General features: G+C 39.8%; 1 protein-coding gene across 1 annotated transcript; it reads left to right on the top strand.

Annotated features, from left to right (window-relative positions):
- Positions 1 to 2,870: 2,870 nt before the first annotated feature.
- LOC145494718 (uncharacterized) lies at positions 2,871 to 17,536 on the top strand. The gene is made up of 11 exons (XM_081474282.1): positions 2,871 to 3,043; positions 3,140 to 3,818; positions 7,517 to 7,568; positions 7,967 to 8,137; positions 10,261 to 10,527; positions 10,892 to 11,164; positions 12,552 to 12,827; positions 15,270 to 15,440; positions 15,518 to 15,694; positions 16,377 to 16,613; positions 17,194 to 17,536. The coding sequence occupies exons 2-11, from the start codon at positions 3,528 to 3,530 to the stop codon at positions 17,523 to 17,525; spliced, it is 2,247 nt and encodes a 748-aa protein (XP_081330408.1). The 5' UTR covers positions 2,871 to 3,043; positions 3,140 to 3,527; the 3' UTR covers positions 17,526 to 17,536.
- Positions 17,537 to 19,179: the final 1,643 nt, after the last annotated feature.

Below are 19,179 nucleotides of genomic sequence, written 5' to 3'. Positions count from 1 at the left end.
AATCATGAAATACATTCTTGTATAACAAAATAATCCCACCACCATTTTTTTGGCATTTTTTGGCCCAATTGTTTTCCATGGGATTAAATCTTTGCATCACGCGACGCAAACTGCCACCAACATTTTTGGCTTTGGTTCAAACAGCAAGTAGTTTGTTATGGATTTTCAAAGTATGGATGATCTAGCCATCGACCAAGTAAAACAGAGATTAGTCATTCCGGGAGTTTGAGGTCAACAACAACTGAAGACTGGGAAACGGTACGCGAGGTTGATGTCCTAGAATCACGGTAAGAAATGTAGTAGACCTACAACGTAGATCCTTTTGACTGGTTGTTCGACTTGCTAATGATTTTTGTCGAGTGTAGTAAGAAGTAGTCATGGTTACACACAAAGATTTTGGGATGCAAACTGTTTCACTCGCTCAATTCATATCTGTTAGCTAAATTGAAGATAAGGCTGTAATGTATGGTATCTGTGCTATGAAAGTACTCGAATTTTTTTTTAAAACAACTAAAGAAAGGAATCAACTCATTAAGTTGTACGACTTGGATAAGGGCGTGATTACCTACCCGGTGAAAAAACGTTTTGTTCAATTCTGTTCTTTTCCGGATGGGTATCCAAATGTGGGCCTGTATACATTTTTGATAGGTATCAAGGGAATGATCAAAGCATGTGCGTTGGTGTTGTATGATCAGCAGTGTTAAAATTTCATGCATAATCGATTTTTATTTTTTATAGATATATTTTTAGAACCTCGGGAGTTTTTCTTATCCTTAACTTAAAAAAAGTCTTTGTCACTTTAGAGCTCACCAACTTCTCCAAATAGCTTTCTACGCTCCACAAGAGAAGAGCTGATGCACACTATAAACGAAATTGAAGAAAATTTCAAAAAATCATATTTAACTACTCCAGGCTTTGAAAAATAGATGACCTCTCTGACATGCGAGATTCATCTGGAAATATTTATGAAGTTGTAGGGAATATCACGTGATTGGTCTCACACTGATGATGACAAAAGAACTGGAGAGGAGGGACGGGAGTGAAATATGGGAGGGGAGGGAGTGTTGGAAGGTTGCATTCTGTCTTTCGCTCAGATAGCCCTTTAATTGATCCAGTGAAGAAACAATATTGAGATGTTAGCTTTTCAATGTTACAAATATTATTTTTAAGTTGATAATCGCAACCAAGCGTTTCCCTTGTTATTTTAAGATGATCTTAGCTTACAACTATCGGCAATGTAAAAGAATTTACTTTGGTGAAATTTAGATCAGGTGAACGTGCTCAATTCAACACAGCTAACGTTTAAGTGAACTTTTGCAGCTGATATCATTCTTTGAGGTAGAATCCGGGGGGAGGGAGTACTCCGAGAAAAATTTAGTGAGGGTGTGCGGCCCGCTTCCCAAATCTCTTACCCTATGTATGACCAAAATCTGCGATTTTCCCTACACTATTTATGACCTGACCAAAAATTCGATACCCTGTTTATGACAGTTGCGGCTGGCACAGTTGCCCTAAACATTAGTTTTGAAGGGCTTTTGCTTGTGGTCTTATCGATAATGATGAAAAAGTAGCTTCTTCTAAACAATATACCCAATTCAAGACTAGAGTAACCATACCCAATTTAAGACCAAAATGGCCAAAATCGATACCCCATTTACGACCAAAACGGTTGAAAGACCCTACCCTTTGGGGCCGCACACACCTATATAAGGGAGTGCCTTCCCGGGGGGGGGGGAGGGTAGAAGAGGCCTTGAGAAAGGATCTATGTTAGTCCTGCCCGATTACGTTCAAAGAAAACTCCGGGTCGCACTAGAGGAGAAAAAGCGAACTATGTTACGCACAGATTTTCTCTGCTCAGTTGCTAGAATAGAAAAAATCAGTAAAGGAAGTTATTTATGAAAACAAAAGGATCACCGACCATTTGTTAACTTTTTGGTAGTCGAGCGCAGTCAAACATTTACTGAACCGGACATCTTTCAGGAACTCAGTGCTCCGTTAGCCGTAGTTAGACTTTAAGTCTCGAGACCTTCGTGTGAAAACCTTCTCATGTAAGTTTCTGCGGTCAGGACGGCCCGCAGTACTTCCATCAGAATTGCAAAGAAACAAATAAGAAACATTGCCCATGAAAAGCAAGTCACTGATCACCGTGAATCTTATTCACCTCCAACTCAACAACTACAACATTTCGAATAACTTGAACTTCGACACCACCGACTTCAGTGGGCAAGAGACCGTGAGTCTTACGCACTGATCAGCGGATGCATGAAATGTTTAACTGAAGTGAAATTAGGATCGAAGGAGCGATGGGGTGTGATTCGCTCAGATACCAACAATGGCCAATGCGTTTTCAGTGTGGCGGCCATTTTGAATTTTAAACATGCGACGTGAGGTTTGGACAAGAGTTTTAGGAATAACAACAAAATACTAGTAACCTTATGGCGCCCAAATATATGAAATTGCGCAATAATTTGGCGTCAATTTCAAATGTCCGGTTTCTTATCATGTCTCACCAGCTGGGGTCAAGTTAGTCCAATGTTGATTGATTGACAGATTTGAGGCGAAAGTAAATAGCGCGTTCGCGAATGCTCTCGTCTTTACTCAGACTTATTCACTTTTTTTTATTTAAGTCGCTCCAATCGCCTTGAGTCGTGCAATCTTATTCAAGCTTGCGTTCGTTATCTGTAAATCACCTCAGGATCCCTAAGAAAGATAAACTTAATTATTTCTATTTTTAGCTGTGAAAAAGGGAAATTTCGTTTCAGAGGCATTCAGTTGTTAGCAGAACCCATCGACTTCCAACTTGAAAATCAAAGATTGAAAGCTTTATTAGCCACTTTATAAACCAACCAATTTATAACTATGAACTTGGCATATTTCAGCTATATTCATAACATGCGTCATAATAATACCGAGACTCCTGATCCTGTCACAAGTTCCTGTATGACTTAACAGCTTAGCCTTAAAGCTAGCACAGGAACAAAAACTACATATCATGCGTGCCTTTTGATAACCCGTCCCTGTTTATGAGCACACCACGGCTTTGGTTTGTTAGTTTTTAGTCTCTTAATTGCTTAGTTCCTTACTGGTTCTGTTTAAATCTAATTTTACCATTATAATTCATGTGCGCTATTTACTGAAGGAACTTAACTATCTGTGAGAGGGCTACTTTCGAGTATATTCAGTCAGGTTTATTGGCTTAAGCTGATGAGGTTTTCCATGAGAGATGGTCAAATACCGCTACAAGAAGAAGTGATAAGAAGGTAAATCTTCCGCAATCAAAATACAAATTGCCAGATTTTGCTAATTTTGTCCCTGCGTTTATTTCTTGTAGTGGCTTAATTTATTCAATGAGAAAAGGAAGCTATTTAGTCCTACACGCATGCTGTGATGGTTTGAAAACATGATACAGAGGCGATGACATTCATCAGGGCACGTCCAAGCGAGACAAGCTTATTCCTGTCTGACATTCTCTGGGTTTTAAATAAGCTACGGAAGTCAACTGAACGTTCAGTTTAACTCGTTTCACAATGGAGACCGTAAAACCTCGAAGTAATACTTTCTTGACTGTTGCCGTGATTGTGAATACTTTGTTCTGCCTTGTTTCCATCGGATGCCTCATTTACAAAGTACGAGTGTTAGAGGAACAAGTGTTTTTGCTTCAGAGTGACTCGTCGAAGGCATATCAGCCTGAATCCAGAGATAACGAAGGTAGAATTTACCGAAGTAAAAGGTCTGTTGGATCCCTCGGAAGATCAAAAAGCTGTAGCAGTTGCCACAATGCTTGTGTCCAATTATTTGGTCTGGGAGCCTCTGCAAAGGTCAGACCTATCTGAAATATATATATGTAGCTTAGTATTTGGGAATATTTGTAAATTAATTAATCTGATAGTGTCAACTGAGGTCGCATTATTAGCTGCAACCAGGAGCCATAATCGGGGACGGAGACCGTAAGCGCGCGCCATTTCTAGTATTGGGGTTGTCCCCATGATATGGGACAATAATTCTATTTTTAGAACAAATTGCGCCATCGCCTGCGGCACACGCGCGTACATGCTGCGAGGATTTTTGCGGATGTCGCGTGGGGGAAATGGCGTCCGAAATTCCCGAAATTTTTCATGTTTTTGGCCCACAACTCAACGCGTTTACGTCTGTTGGAATTTTGCTTAAGTATTTTCGTCGTAAGCTGCTCCAGTTTGAGTCAAGTAAGACTGTCGAATTTAGGTATGTTCCGCTGTAAGCTTACATATATCGCTGACCAAGTTGTGTTCCGACGGATGCTTCTTTTACATGAGCTGTACATTACTCCACTTTAAATTTCACATATGCTGAAGATTAACAGCTTTTCCATTACACAGCAAAAAACTAGCTGGATATATTTAGATATAGCAGAGCTTCAGGACTTCATAGTTTCCTAGCTCCTCTTGCTACACGCTTGCGAGGAATTTGTCAGTCTATCGCGACCGAAAAGTAAAACAAAATAATTGCTAGTTTGAGTTTCGCTTGAATTGTAAGCAACGCTTGATGTTTCATCAAGGCCCAATAACTTTACGTCCGTAGATACTGCTCAGTTTTATTCGTGTAAAGATCCAGTAAATTCTCTGTTGTCGATGAATGAGAGCGCCCGCCGATGCGTGTTTTGTACAGTCAGTAAACATGACAAATTGTACTTCCACCGCACTTTCGTGTGAAAGCGTACATCGAACTCAAACAATAACTCTATAGTTTTTAAATATGTTTAAGATTGATAAATGTTTGAGAACATATTAAAAGCTAAACTGAAAATATGTGAATAAAGCAGAAATAATCAGCAAAGTTACGATGACGCTTTCTTTAATCAACTTGGAATAACGATTTCGATTTTGTTGATCGAGTTATCAAAACTCCTTGTCTATTTTTGTTTTCGCAGTGTAAAACTTCACTATGCTTATGTTGAAGAAACACACATGATGTTAGTAACCTGTTTTGCGTTGGTGAAATTTGTTACAGCAGCTCAGCACAAAAGATAACGAAAGAAATCTTTGTCAAGATTTGTTGACAATTGAAAACACCGACTCGGACTTGAAAGTGCACGAACTGCACTATGCAAATGAGCTAATTGTACGCGTCAGACTTTCCTTTCAAAAACTTTTGCAAACTCACCAAACAAGCAGAAACAATAAGAAACCGTCAAAACAGGTTTTGGTTATGATGAATCATTGTCTGAGAAACTCACAAATTAACTTGATACCAGAGTAGAGAGTTTTCTTGGTATATTCTTAAGTCAGAACAAACGCAAAAACATACGCGTAAGCTTACAACTAGCGTGAGCAGATCTTATTATTCATTCCCAGCGCGAGATTGAAGTCTTGTTTTCGACCCTGAAAAACCCACATTTTCCGTTAGCTCAGAGCATAAAACTGCATATAAGCGCCCTGGTTCGTATTCCCTGCCTTATTCCCTGCCATCGCTGTGAAAAATACGCAAGAGAATCTCTCAACTCTCACCATTTGATCACGCAACGTGACAACATCCACACGAGAACCCCCGACATGTGCGTGAATCCGCGCGGACATATGACGTCAGGATGGCGCGATTTGTTCTAAAAATAGAAAAAATTGTCCCATATCATAGGTACGCGCGAATCCCGAGACTTAACGGTCTCCGTCCCCGATTATGGCTCCTGCTGCAACTCAGGAAGTTATACCATGGAAGAACTGAAGGACGTTAAGCGTTTTCGGAACGAGTCGGTCTGTAAGCCTTATGAGAGATCAATTTACGAGCGAACATTTTGAATTTGTTTACGAATGTATCTGTTCGATTACACCTAGGTAAAACGTTCCGAGAAACTTCGTAAAGTATAATAAAGTTAAAATCGCGAACTAAACGATATTCTCTCGTTATTTTTTCAAAGAAATATTCTGAGTCCCCGACAGGAATCGAACCCATGACCTCCCGAACACCGGGCCATCTTTATTATCTTATCGCTACTCACGATGACTTCGATAGTGTTGATCCTAGCAGTATGCAGGACACCTGTCATATATTAACTCAGTTAAATGTCAGTGCGCTCCATGAGTTCTCGTAGCTCAGTGGATAGAGCGCCCGCCCGGTGTACCGGTGGTCATGGGTTCGATTCCTGTCGGGGACTCAGTAGTTAGTTGTTGTTTTTTTCTTTGTCCCATGCTCGTGTCATGTTGATTAATTCACTTTCACCTTTCATTACCGAGCTTAAAATTCACCATCTTTATTATCTTATCACTACTCACGATGACTTCAATAGTGTTGGTCCTAGCAGTATGCAGGACACCTCTCATATATGAACTCAGTTAAAAGACCTTGTTGTCCATGAGTTCTCGTTGCTCAGTGGATAGAGCGTCCGCCCGGTGTTCGGAAGGTCATGGGTTCGATTCCTGTCAGGGACTCAGAATTTGTCCCATGCTCGTGTCATGTTGATTAATTCACCTTCACATTTCATTACTGAGCTTAAAATTCACCATCTTTATTATCTTATCAATGAAACCCATGTAGCGAATTATTGTACATTTAAGCTGAAAGAAACTAATGTATGTTGACCCCAGCAAAACAATTCTCGGCTTGCGCTGTCACGCAATCCTGATGCAATAAAAAAATTATTCGAAAACCATATAGTGGATAAATTCAAGAAATTGTGATGTTATAGGAAATTAATAAAGATGGCACTTACTAATTTTTAAGTCTGTGCGTTTTCCCAAACCTCAGATATTCGTCGAAATATTTTGCGCAAATTCACAGAACCCAGTATGGAGCCGCCATGTTGGTGTACCTCCGCGTAAACCAACATTGCGGCCGGAAAATAGTGTAAACATCTGGAACTTGCTTTGGCTATCTAGGCGACTGATCATCTGTATTGAGCAAACAAGCATTACATAGGCACTTTTCCTAATACTAATACTAAAATAACCTGATAAGTATATGTTTTTCGACAAACGCGTTCGTAACTTTATGTCACGCACCGCCATAACTCTGAAATTCAAAACGTCTCGCTTGATTGGGAAACGCAAAAACAAAAACAAAAACAAAAACAACAACAACAACAACGACAACGGCTAAGGAAAATAGACTGAAATGTTTATAGGCTGATATAAAGACCTTGACTCATTTCGCTCCCTAAAGACCTGCAAACTAGTAATAAGCTATTAATCGTTCCAAGAAATGCAATCAAAGGCAGAATAGCTTGAGCACATCGATTCGATTGAATTTCGCACGACTTCAAATGCAGAACATTTAGCTCAATTGCAATATAGCTAGTATAACGACTGCCTGGGTACACGCAGCGAGCGTCTAGTTTTGTTGATTTTATATCTCGTTGTGTAATTATTTATTTATTCATTTGACATTGATTTATTTATCTCTTTTTATTTGGCCAAGAAATTGCTTTCCGTTAGATTGAACTGCAACTGAAGCACAAAGAAAGAAAGTAGAAGTGAATCACAGCTGTATTAAGCTTTAATTTAACGCTGGCTCTAGATTTCTTCATATCTCTATTTTCCTTATTTAGGTTACTACCAAGATTAACAATGGCACAGATCAAGACGTCATCTGTATGAGAGGTGAGTCTATCACCGCCTGAAGAAAATAAAATGCTGTCTGAAATAATGAACTTTAAAGAAATTTAGAGAGATCTGCAGATTATCTCAGTTGTTCATGAGCATTAATTGTTATAAATATATCTAAAAAAAGGTGTAAAGTTTTTTTGACACACGCTAATATAGCTGAGGCACAAAACTGACCCAAACGTCCATTAAAATACCAGTTGACAGGACTAATCCTCTGTAGTTAAGAATTTTGCTGATGCTCTTTCAATTCCCTCTGTTTGGTCTGTTCAGGCAATTATCACTAGTAACAAAGACTTGTAATGGAGTCTATAACTTATAGATTAGTTTGTTCCCACAAATATAACAATACGACATCCAGCTAGGTTCTTACATTGCAATTGTTTTTGTTTCAGGTGCTCGTGGGCTCCAGGGCCTAGAAGGCCGTCGGGGGAGACGTGGTCGCCCAGGGTACATAGGAAAATCAGGGAAGAGGGGTCCCCCTGGGGAGAGGGGCCCGCAAGGGCCGCGCGGCAGGCCGGGAAAAGCTTTTGCTGGAAACACGTCAAAACTGATCGAAGACATAGGTAGTAAAAACTAATGATTATTTTACCGATGTTATATGGCACTTATAAAACGCTTCTCGATTGGAATCCTATATGTCTGTACCATAGGCTACATCTGTACTATTAGCTATGTCTCTACTGTGTGTCTGAAGGGTTCGGGAAACCTTTTCAAGATACGATGAACGACTTCAAATGACTATAACATACATCAAAAGCAAAACGACTCAACTGGAAAACGCTGAACGTAACCTTTGCAATAAATTACGAGATATTTTAGGTCATAATTATATAGCTCCATCGAAATCTATGGAACGCCAGAGCTGTCTTATGATACTTTTTTTATTATATTGGGTGGTTATGTCATTATATTTAGTACTTATGTTATTATATTCGGTGATTAACTCATTATACTCGGTGCTTATTCCATTATACTCGGTGCTTATGTTTTTATATTCGGTGCTGTCTTCATTATATTCGGTGCTTATTCCATTATATTCGGTGCTTCCCTCGTTATATTCGGTGCTTTCTTCGTTATATTAGGTGCTTTTTTCATTATATTCGGTGCTGTTTTTATTATATTCGGTGCTTTCTTCGTTATGTTCGGGTCTAACTTTGTTTGGTGTTTTCTTCATTATTACGGGTGCTAACACTATTATATTCGGTGCTCTCTTCCTTATATTCGGTGCAAAGGCCATTATATTCGGTACTTCCTTGTTCGGTGATTACTTCATTATATTCGGTGCTTACCTCATTATATTCGGTGCTTTCTTCGATATGATCGTCACCAGTCTTCGCAAGGGGCCGTACAATTTGGAGGTAGTATAGGGAAAGCCGGGAAAAACGGGTGTCACGAAAACTCAGACCCCGAAAACTCAGACCCCGCGAAATTAAAAACTCAATTGTTATCACCTGAATTGCTCTGTGGCCACAATGGGGCGAGATGTTTATTTTCTCCGGTTTATGTTGTCGCGTCGATCAAACGGTGAAAAACAAATATTTAACTTCTCAGGTTTATCGCTGATATAATGACATACTAAATATAATGACATAACCACCCAATATAATAAAAAAAAGTATCACAAGACAGTTCTGGCGTTCCATAGAAATCCAATATTGCCGACAGACCTATTTTTTATTGATTTTTGCAAACTGTCCCAATTTAAAATAAATTGGATAGTTTTTGCTCGAACGTTTAGTTTAGCTTTGAACAAACTGTCCAATTTGAGAAAAATCTGGATACTTTCCATCAACCAATGAAATGTCAAGATAAATAAAAGAACCGAGTATTGCCCAATCAGGTTGCATCTATTATCACTGCCATCAAACGTCACCGAGCGATTGTAGCTCGCTAAGTTTTCTTATGTTAATGGCGGAATTTCCCGACTTTTCTCTCCACCTTTTTGACGTCTAAACTTTCAAATGGAGTCTTCAGCTAGGTTTCCAGAGATAGATGCTACTGATTTACTCGAGATGAGGGAGAATAATCAGAACAAGAACACTCAAAGAAGCAAAAAACCCGTGTTAAAGTGTTTGACCCGTGACGTGCTGAGCAAAGCGAAGTGAGAAATACTGTACTTTATAAAATATTTGCCCTGTTCATCTGTTTTTGGATCCTATATAATTAATAGGTAATAGGACTACATGCTTGTCCAATTTGAAATAATTGGATTCAAAAAATTCCTCGAAATTGGACTCGGCCTACGGCCTCGTCCAATTTTGGCTGTCCTCGGAATTTTTTTCATCCAATTATTTCCAAATTGGACAGCATGTAGTCCTATTACATGTACAAAACAACTTCAAATATTTTGCGGGTCATACAGCAGAACAGAGCCTGCTATATTGAACAAACACTGTACGTAGCGCGTAGTAACTGAGGAATATAACCTTTCTGGTTATTTTTGATCCAGCGTGACTTTGCAGCCTGATTGCACGCCGTCGCGTCATGTCTAAATAAAATGAAGTATCCCTGCCACGACAAGTGCAGTTGCGTCCCGTTGGCTATAGCGAAAGAGCTATCCATTCAAAGTACAAAATCAGCCCAGTCCTGCAACATGAACCAGCTTTTAAAGCAAATGGTTGGATCACCTAGAACTACTTACAAATAGTGACCATTCCGCTAAACTGACTGCTCTTTATTTTCTTAGATATTCCAAAGATCAGAAAGGGGCCTCCATCCAGCTTTACGACAAAAGAAGGAAGCAATGTCTCCTTTCCCTGCTCCTCCAGGGGCTACCCTAAGCCAGAGATCACGTGGTACAAAAATGATCAAAAGCTTGACAATAGCTTCTATAACGCAGCGACAGGAGTGTTGACATTTCCTAGTATACAGTTCGGTGATCGAGGCTTGTACAGATGCGAGGCCAGGAACTTTTTGGGATTTGACTCTACCACTGTCAAAGTTGTAGTTGAAGGTATGGAAAACTAATTTTAAATAAAAAGTGCTGTTCTTTAAGTTATTGTTGTCAAAACCGCCGAGAGAAACATTGAGATTCGAGGAAAACAAGACGGAGAAAAGTTTTCTTTACTAGTTCATAAAAATAAAATCGGAGCAAATTGTTCAGACTTAAGAATCGTTTTCTTGAAAAATAAGAAGTCAGATCACTGATTCAAATTTGCTTTTTTTTGTTTGCAATAAAACAAACGATTTTACACATTACGTCATTGTCAAGGTCTGGGACGTATACTCATCGAATATAACACAGAAAACTAACGACCACTAAATTGTTGGACTTTTGACTGATTTCGGCTTCAACACGACTTTACCATTTCTCACAGTTCCTCCGAGATTTGTTCAAGCACCTGAGATCTACCACACGGGGTACGAAACCTGGGAGACGACTTTGACGTGCAAAATCTTCGCTTATCCCCCGCCAAAGATAGAATGGACTCGGTCATTCCGACCGTTACCTGTTGACCGTCACGTGGTGACTGGAAAAGATTTGGTGATCAAGGAAACTCGGCAAGAGGACAAAGGACCTTTCATGTGCCGCGGAGAAAACCATTTGGGCCATGTCTATGCACTGATTGTGCTTGTCGTAAACCCTGTTCGTGAGTGAGGAACTTATTTTCATAATGTTAACAATCTGGCAGTGTTTAAATTTCTTTCATAGAAATTTATATGTGTGTTTCGACTTCGCGTTAACTGAACTCTAAAGTAATTGATTTCTAAACTTTATGAAGTGTACTCTAGACAGTTACATTTAAAATTCGATTTGGTTCGTCATATCGAGAGTTCGTTTTATCGAAAACCTTGTGACAACGAATTTGCGGAAGAACGACCAAAATGTTCCTTACATCATCGAGGTATAGTAAATAATTGTTTTGAAACAGTGTTCCGCCGCACTACTCAGTATTCCCCCCTCTGAACGATTGAATAACATTTGTGCATCAAAGTTTGTTTGAAGCTACAGAACACCGTACCTAACTATGGCACTGGCATGTTAAAACTTTTTCTACTGCGTATACGGTTCGCATTCATTTTACTGAAACTTTGGCAGCGCTGAAGAAGATCGTTCGTTATACCGAGGACCTCTTTATAAAGGGGTTCTTTAAGTCGAGGTCACTGCAGCTAGAACATGTTGGCTAATCTAGCCTAATCAGGAGCAAAATTAAACCACCGTGTTCAAGTGAGTGGCAGAGAATACGTGGCTCTCGGTCATTTTGCACTGATCTTGATATCCTCAGTTTAGATGCCATAATCTAAGGTCGAATATTTAAAATTAGATTATGAGTTCCAGATTTATGTGAGGTGATAGTTGTTGCGACCAGACGACGAATCAACTATCACCTCTTATGGCTCACCACGTACAAAATTTTCCTTTGTCGTCACTGTCCAAAACTGGTCACGTGGTACAATCCAACAGAACGCCGACGGGCGTCTATTGGACGATAGTTTCCCCCTCAGCGGAGCGGCTCATGAAATTCAACTTCCTCCTTCAATGTTTTAGATAACGATATAAAGAATTCGGTCTCTAATGTGGATTTTAGTTAGAAAATAGAACGAAGAAGACGTCTTTAGGCAGAAAACTGCAGTAAACTACGGTACCGTAAAACGCAAGCGGTCTCAAAGGTTTCAAGGTCTATTGTGGAGAAAAGATAAATTTTAATTTCTCGTTTTTCAAGTTTTAGCAAGTCAACAGTTGACATAAAAATTTCGTCCACGGAGGATACCTTGATGGAAAATAAGAAAGCGGTTGGAGATTTTAATAACTAAATTCATGTCGTTTTTTCAGTTTTAAGACACGCTGCTTAAGGAAAATTTAGTGGTGAACAATGAAGACAGTAGAGTGTTTCTGTCGAGGACCTATGGGTTGATAGTTCCCCTCGAAAATTAATGTTCTTTAAAACTGCATGTAAGCTCTCGAAATTCGTTCTCGGGTAACATTTCTTTTAGAACTTTTTGAAAGGTTGATTGCTGATTTCCTGTTTATACCAGTTTCTCCTGTTATTACTACCGCACCACCTTCTGTCGTCACGGTTACAAAGGCCCATGACAAGGTTACACTGCAGTGTGCTGCCCGGGGATCCCCCGTGCCCAGTCTGGAGTGGAGTAAGGATGGAATGGTGGTTTCTACCAACACAACCACAAAGACTGCTGATGAAGTCAAGGGAGAGCTTATTATCCCAAGCTTCAGTCCCTCTGATCAGGGCGTGTACAAGTGTTTCTTTAGAAACTACGAGAACGGCACGGCAGAGATTGCCACCACTGCAGGTATACAAGTGACACCACATCTAGCTTGTTTAAGGGGCTGTAGTATGATAAAGCGCAGGCGCAATTACAAAGAAGTTTACTTTAGTCTCGCTCCCAGAGGCTGCGTCTCCCTCGGCCAGCGGTCGGAAAATGCAGACTCTGGGTGCTTTACGTTTTTCATCACTGATGTAAATCATACTTAAAGCGGAGTCCAGCAAACACAATTGCACGTTAGATCGATAAGTCAAACAAGAGGGATGCTTCATTGGCTTGAGTAAATATTACAATAATAGTCTTTTCAAAACAACTAAATACGTTTTACTTCGAAGTAAAGCATTTGAAATCGATGTGGACTCTAAAGACGCAGTAATGTCGATAACGAAGGAATTTGATCATAAATTTGATTTCACGTGGTCTCAAAATGAACATCCAGACAGCATTCAAAGTGACATGACCCATGCCAACTGGCACTTTAATTATATGACAAATTTAGGTGATCCAAATTGACCCACGGGCTGTGCCATAAAGAGTGGTTGTGCCATGATTTTGAATCGAACGAAAACTTCTTCCAAAATGTCCTATGTTAAAAAACGTCTCGGACGTGGCCCTTCTTCAGTACTAAATTTTGAAATACAGGTAAACAAATGAGGGAAATAAACAAAGGGCTCGCTTGACTCAAACAAATAAATAGAAGTGCTAGCGCTACAAGTTACAGTGAAACCTCTGTCAAGCGGACACCCTCGTGATCTTCCCAAGTGCCCGCTTAATAGAGGGTGTCCGCTAATAGAGGTTTCACTGTATTTTATTATTTATGATTCATGCATGTGTGTAATTTATTTTTAAAAGAGACCAATTTGTATTTCTATGAAACAATGGGCGTTCATGTCAAATATGAAAGGCTTAAAGAGGCTTCTGAACTTCGTTACAGAAAAGATAAATGAATGCAGTGGTAACTTGCGCTTAAGGTTACAGTATACCTTCAGGGGTGTCTCGCGCGCAAGCGATGTAGCGCGTGCAGTTTAAGCTGTAGATACCTAAACCCCTATACCAAATTAAAGCTTATGGAGCTGGCTATCAAGCTATATCAAGAATTTTGAAAGAAAATGAATTGCCGAATTTTTCACGACCACTAAATGCGAGCGCCCGAATCACCTTTCGAAAGCTACAAGTCAAAGCGAATTTCGTTTTTTGCCAATTTAATTTTTTCCTCGGTTTCAGGGCCCAAAGCGCTTAAAAAACGTGTCTGCGTTTTGGCATATTCGATTGCAGTAAAAAGTTACAGAACATTTTCGAAATAGGATTAAAAAAATGTGGAGTGATCGTACAAAAATCGCTCTCGAAGAAAAAGTATTTCGAAATTAACAATTCCCAGACACGCTTTTGTAGTTTATATGTTAAACTAGCCATTGTCCAAATTTAAGAGCAATTGAACAAATTCCCTTTGAGTTATAACTCTTTAAAGTGTCTGCTTCAAGCGAAACAATTTTTTCGAGAAAACAGCGCTAAAAAAAATTTTCTGCTTCGCGAACAAACTCCGCCCACAAACGCCTTCAACTGGGTTCTCAGGTAACTAAGCCAATCAGTGCAGGGAAAGTTTACTACCGTTAACCTCCTGGTGAAATTTACGCGCGAATCTCTAAAAAACTCTTGTGTTTCGCAATGCGCTCAAGGAACCGAAGGCAGACAGATAATTTTTCTGTAGCTCGGTTTTTCTTGAAGCTGGTCTGGCAAAATGGGGAAGACTAAAAAGGATACGAACGCTAGAGTAGCTGAGCGAAGGAAACAAACAAAAGACAGCGCGGAGAGCAACTGTGTGTGGGCAACTGTGCATGGATAATATTTCAAATGGTCTCAATGAGTCCGACGATTCGTCGATATCGGACTCATCAGAAGAGTCTCTGTCAGCATCCCTGTTATTGTTGTCAAGTTCCGAAATTTTTACAGAACCTTTCTTTTCTCTCACCACGAATATTTGCCCGCCTTATACGATAACTATAGCTTCATCAGCGTGGCGAACTTTCGCTTCTTCACTCATTGATGTATTTTCATTCGTTCTTCGCTGTTTTCGCTTTTTCGAACCGGTCCATGGTTTAAACGTGGTCTATGTCTACTTATAACTTAATAGAGACACGCCTAATATCAAAAATGCTGGGTAGTCAGAACAACAATGCTGATCAACTGAGTAGTCAATTCGTGACATCCATATAGGTGATTCCCGCGAAAATCGTCTCGGTTGATTGCATACGCGCCATAGGGCTGTCAATCAAGAGGTAAACTTTTACTTCCGGTGAAAACGTAAAACCGCCATTTCTCCGCCAATATTTAGCCTTTTTCAATTTTTTTTTTCAGAAATTAGAGATTATTCTTCGACCTCTATTTTCACCCAAAAATCCAAATTTGAAGAAAATTGCCGACCCGAAGGTATACTGTAACCTTAAACCAATTTGTTTTCAAAACTACCAGAACTTGTGGGATGTGGAGACCCTGGTGTTCCTGTGCACGGTTACAAGATTGGAAAGAATTACTGGGGAGGAGAGATGGTTATCTTCGCTTGTGACGCAGGATACCACTTGGAAGGACCTACAAACAGACTGTGCTTGGAAAATGGCAACTGGAGCAATGTTGTGCCAACATGTAAGCAAGAAAAACTGAATTCTATATACTTAACGGTGAAAAGATTATTTCATGGGAAATTTGTTTTCTTTCTTCAGGCCATCGTATCTGCGATGATCCTGCTCCCCTTGAGAACGGTTACAGGATAGGAAATGAATTGTGGGAAGGCAAAAATGTCACGTACAGGTGCAACAAAGGCTACTGGCTTCGAGGACCATTTGTCAGAGTTTGTAATGAAATTGGAAACTGGACCGAGGATGAACCAACATGTGAAGGTAAGAAGGCATACAAATACTCAGAAAATTAATTCGCCTACATAATTTATCATCTTTTATACCCTCTTATTGTGATGGACAGGCGATTTCAACTGTTATTGCTTTTGTTTCTCCCTCGCCGTTTCTACACTCGCTCCAGACCTTTCGTTCGACTGATTGACCGCGTCGCTCGCGTTCCCAAAAAATACGACTATTTTGCAGTCTAATAGTTGAAAGAGGGAAATGATTTTATCAAGTTTAAACAAAGGAAACCGCGACGGTGTTTGAATATCTAATTTTAATTAGCATTAACATTAGATATTTTTATAAATTTTTCTCCTTAGTGTAAGTTTGGATTAAGAAGATATATCAAACACTGAAGACAGTGTTTTGACCACTTAAATACTCCGCTGCGCGTCCTATTTTCTACTCTCTTCTCGGTGTTTGGAAACGTGGTCAAACACCATCTTTCGAGCTTGATATATTACGTGAAGCCCGGCAAACTTCAAATATATCAAGATTTGTGGTGAAGGTCCACGACCGTGTACAATCTTTTGTTTTGCCGCTGATAAACTCTGCATCCACTATGTATCCGAAATGTTTCTGTTTAGTTGGTCAGACAGTAAACTCCGAGTCACTTTACACCCCATGCCATGCATACCCTTTTTTTAACGCGCATGGTTTCATTCTTATTAACTGACAGGACCCGATTTTGAGCCATCAGAAATCCTCCTTAACAAAACTGAATATTGGGAGCTTCTCAAAGGTTGGCTGGGTACTGTGTCCACACTGCCCTCAAAGTGGAAACTGTGTTACAGAGCTACTGATCATGGCTGGAGTTCCAGTACGTTTCACTCGCAGTGTAATGGCTTGGGACCCACGGTGACGTTTATTAGAGTGGGAGAGTATATATTTGGAGGATACACTGATCGAGACTGGCGTAAGTACAATGTGATAGATAACCGGGAAACGAGCCGTTAATAACGGCTGTAAGGCTAAGTATCAATCATCCTATAAGAAAGCACTGTACATGAGGTGCAGGGTAAAAAACCAACGTGGCACGGAGTGAGTTGGCTATCTTATAATTGTGGAATAGAGTGGCTTTCAAACGAGTGTCGTAAAACCAAAAATCAAAGAAATCACTGTAGCCAATCAAAAAGGACGCAGGCAATCAAGTGAACCAATCAAAACTCGAAGTAATTTCACGTGGCTGATGCAAAGTGCGGGAAACCGTGTGCGGGGGTATCGCGATTGGTTTTGGTTTTACTTCTTATTGGATAACGAAGTGGCGCGAGTGTTTTTAAGCAAATCGTATAGTGATGCAGAACTAATTATTTTTCGACACTCAAATAAAATTCGGTCTGATGAAATAGTTACGAATAATTGTTAAATTAAACCCTGGTGCCTGGTATCCATTGTGTCACTTTGGTCATCCTTTGGAATCTTACGAGAATTGGTTCGAGCTTACGTGACTTCACTCTTCAAATTTAGATCACTTTCCTAATTCATTTATGTTATAGATTCTGGCGGTTCTTACACAGACTCAACCGACAGCTTCATATTCTCATTTAAAAATTATTATGGACTGGAACCATTCAAGCTTCACGTTAAAGACTCCGACAACGCCATATATGGAAACAGCGGCTATGGTCCAACATTCGGCGGCGGACACGATATTTACATCGCCAATTCTGCAGGCTCCAACACGAATTCTTACAGCAACTTGGGCCATACGTACGTCCAGCTAGCGGGCTACAGGTATCAGTCGAGTGATACAAGAAGCGTGCTTGCAGGAAGTTATAACTTCCAGCCTCATGAAGTAGAAGTATTTTATCAGACTCACAAGAACTGATATCACTTGGACCTACTTGGCCTGTAATTAGACTTCCCTGAAATATGTTTCTGGTACAGCTAAACATTTACAGTAACTATTCATTGGATGCTGACATAAAAAAGCTTTTTAAGGAAAGAGTCGCCAAATCAGTAAGCGTGGAAAAGCCACTCGTCATTAAGGTCTACGAAGTGACCATTTTAGTATGTTTCTGTGGACAAGTGAATGCTCCATTGTTAAAATAAAGTTGTCCTTTTGACTCTTGGTAATTTCCCTGTTTTATAAAGTGTATAACAACGTAGTTGATTTTTTAAAAGAATTTTGGCGAGGTGACACATGTAAGTGCTGAAACGAAATACATAAGCTTGCTGAAATCAGTGTAATCAGAGTCTTGTTGTAATTTTAGGGCATTTGTGAGCACGACACGGCCAAGACATGATGACGGACATGATTTATTGACCGAAGCTCTAAACCATTTGCTAGTTGTTGGTTGAAAATGTGGTCGTGTATCATTTAAAGGGACACTATCACAGCCATGTTTCTGCTGGATTTCGTTCCAAAGTGATTAAAATATGACTAAGGACTTTTTATAGTACCACGAAATGCCCCTACAACACCAAGATGGAAATATTGAACTGTTGAAGGAAGGGCTAAATACAAGAATCTTTTTTAGTGATTACATAAAGACATGAGGGCAGAATTTGAAAAAGTAAGCCAACAGGTTCAATACAACCATTGATTACATTGTTCATTAGACCACTCCTTTTATAGTTTCAGTGCACTTATGTAGCACTTTGTTACAAAACTAGACATTTATTTTAAGGTTGCTATCAATGAAAATAAACCCACGATAGTGTCCCTCAAGGACGTTCGCGCCAATTGTTTCTGCGTATACTTACTACGCAAGCAAATTCACACGCCACGTCATGCATGAGAGCGCGCGCCAGGTAATAAAATGAACAATGATGGGGAAGATGGCCATTGCTATAGCTTTGCCTGGATTTAACGATCTTGGACGTTCGGTGATCCCTATTTTTCTTTCGATGGATCATTTTCTCTACCGATTTTCCACATTTGGCGAAAAAATGAAGAAAATCTGTCGACTAGAAGTTTGAATTTTTTGCAAAATGCGCCATCGAATTCCGTTCTTTTAGCTCTTCGTTTATCTGTGCGACGGTTTCAAACGCCTCTTTAAGGGTTAAATTTTGTGAAACCGTTGGTAACATTTGGAATTATTAACGCAACAGCCCACTTCTACAAAATATGAGTAAGATCGTTTGCCTCCGTTGACTCACCTTCGTTATTTTTAACTGTAAACTCCTGTAGACCATGCTCAATTACTTGCGCCAAGTTTTCAAAATCTGGGTAGTTTTCCACACGCTCTATCTTTGAAACAAAGTCGGTGACCCCCAATTTTTTTGCATTTCTGACACAAGTAACTAATTATCTGACTGCAGTAAAAATTTTAAAAAAATCTATCGACTCGAAAATTTTCGCACGAATATCCTGAAGCTCTATCCATAGACTTTATGAACTAGAACCCGCCCCACTTAAACAGCGCTTGATCAACGAGAGGACTGTTGACAAACAACTCCGGCCGCAGACTCACTGCAAGTCGATATTTTTCCGACTCTCGACCGATGAGGGAAAATTGCAAATTTAGATCACCCACCCT

The sequence above is a fragment of the Orbicella franksi genome, chromosome 8 (assembly GCF_964199315.1).
Source record: "Orbicella franksi chromosome 8, jaOrbFran1.1, whole genome shotgun sequence".
Classification (NCBI taxonomy): domain Eukaryota; kingdom Metazoa; phylum Cnidaria; class Anthozoa; order Scleractinia; family Merulinidae; genus Orbicella; species Orbicella franksi.
This window is presented reverse-complemented; position numbering and strand designations above follow the sequence as displayed.

What these genes read in the sequence shown, in the direction of transcription:
- LOC145494718 (XM_081474282.1), top strand. Translation starts at nt 3,528, where the DNA reads ATGGAGACCGTAAAACCTCGAAGTAATACTTTCTTGACTGTTGCCGTG. An exon ending in AAAACTGATCGAAGACATAG is followed by an intron (nt 8,138 to 10,260) that starts GTAGTAAAAACT and finishes TTATTTTCTTAG; the next exon opens with ATATTCCAAAGATCAGAAAG. An exon ending in TGTCAAAGTTGTAGTTGAAG is followed by an intron (nt 10,528 to 10,891) that starts GTATGGAAAACT and finishes CATTTCTCACAG; the next exon opens with TTCCTCCGAGATTTGTTCAA.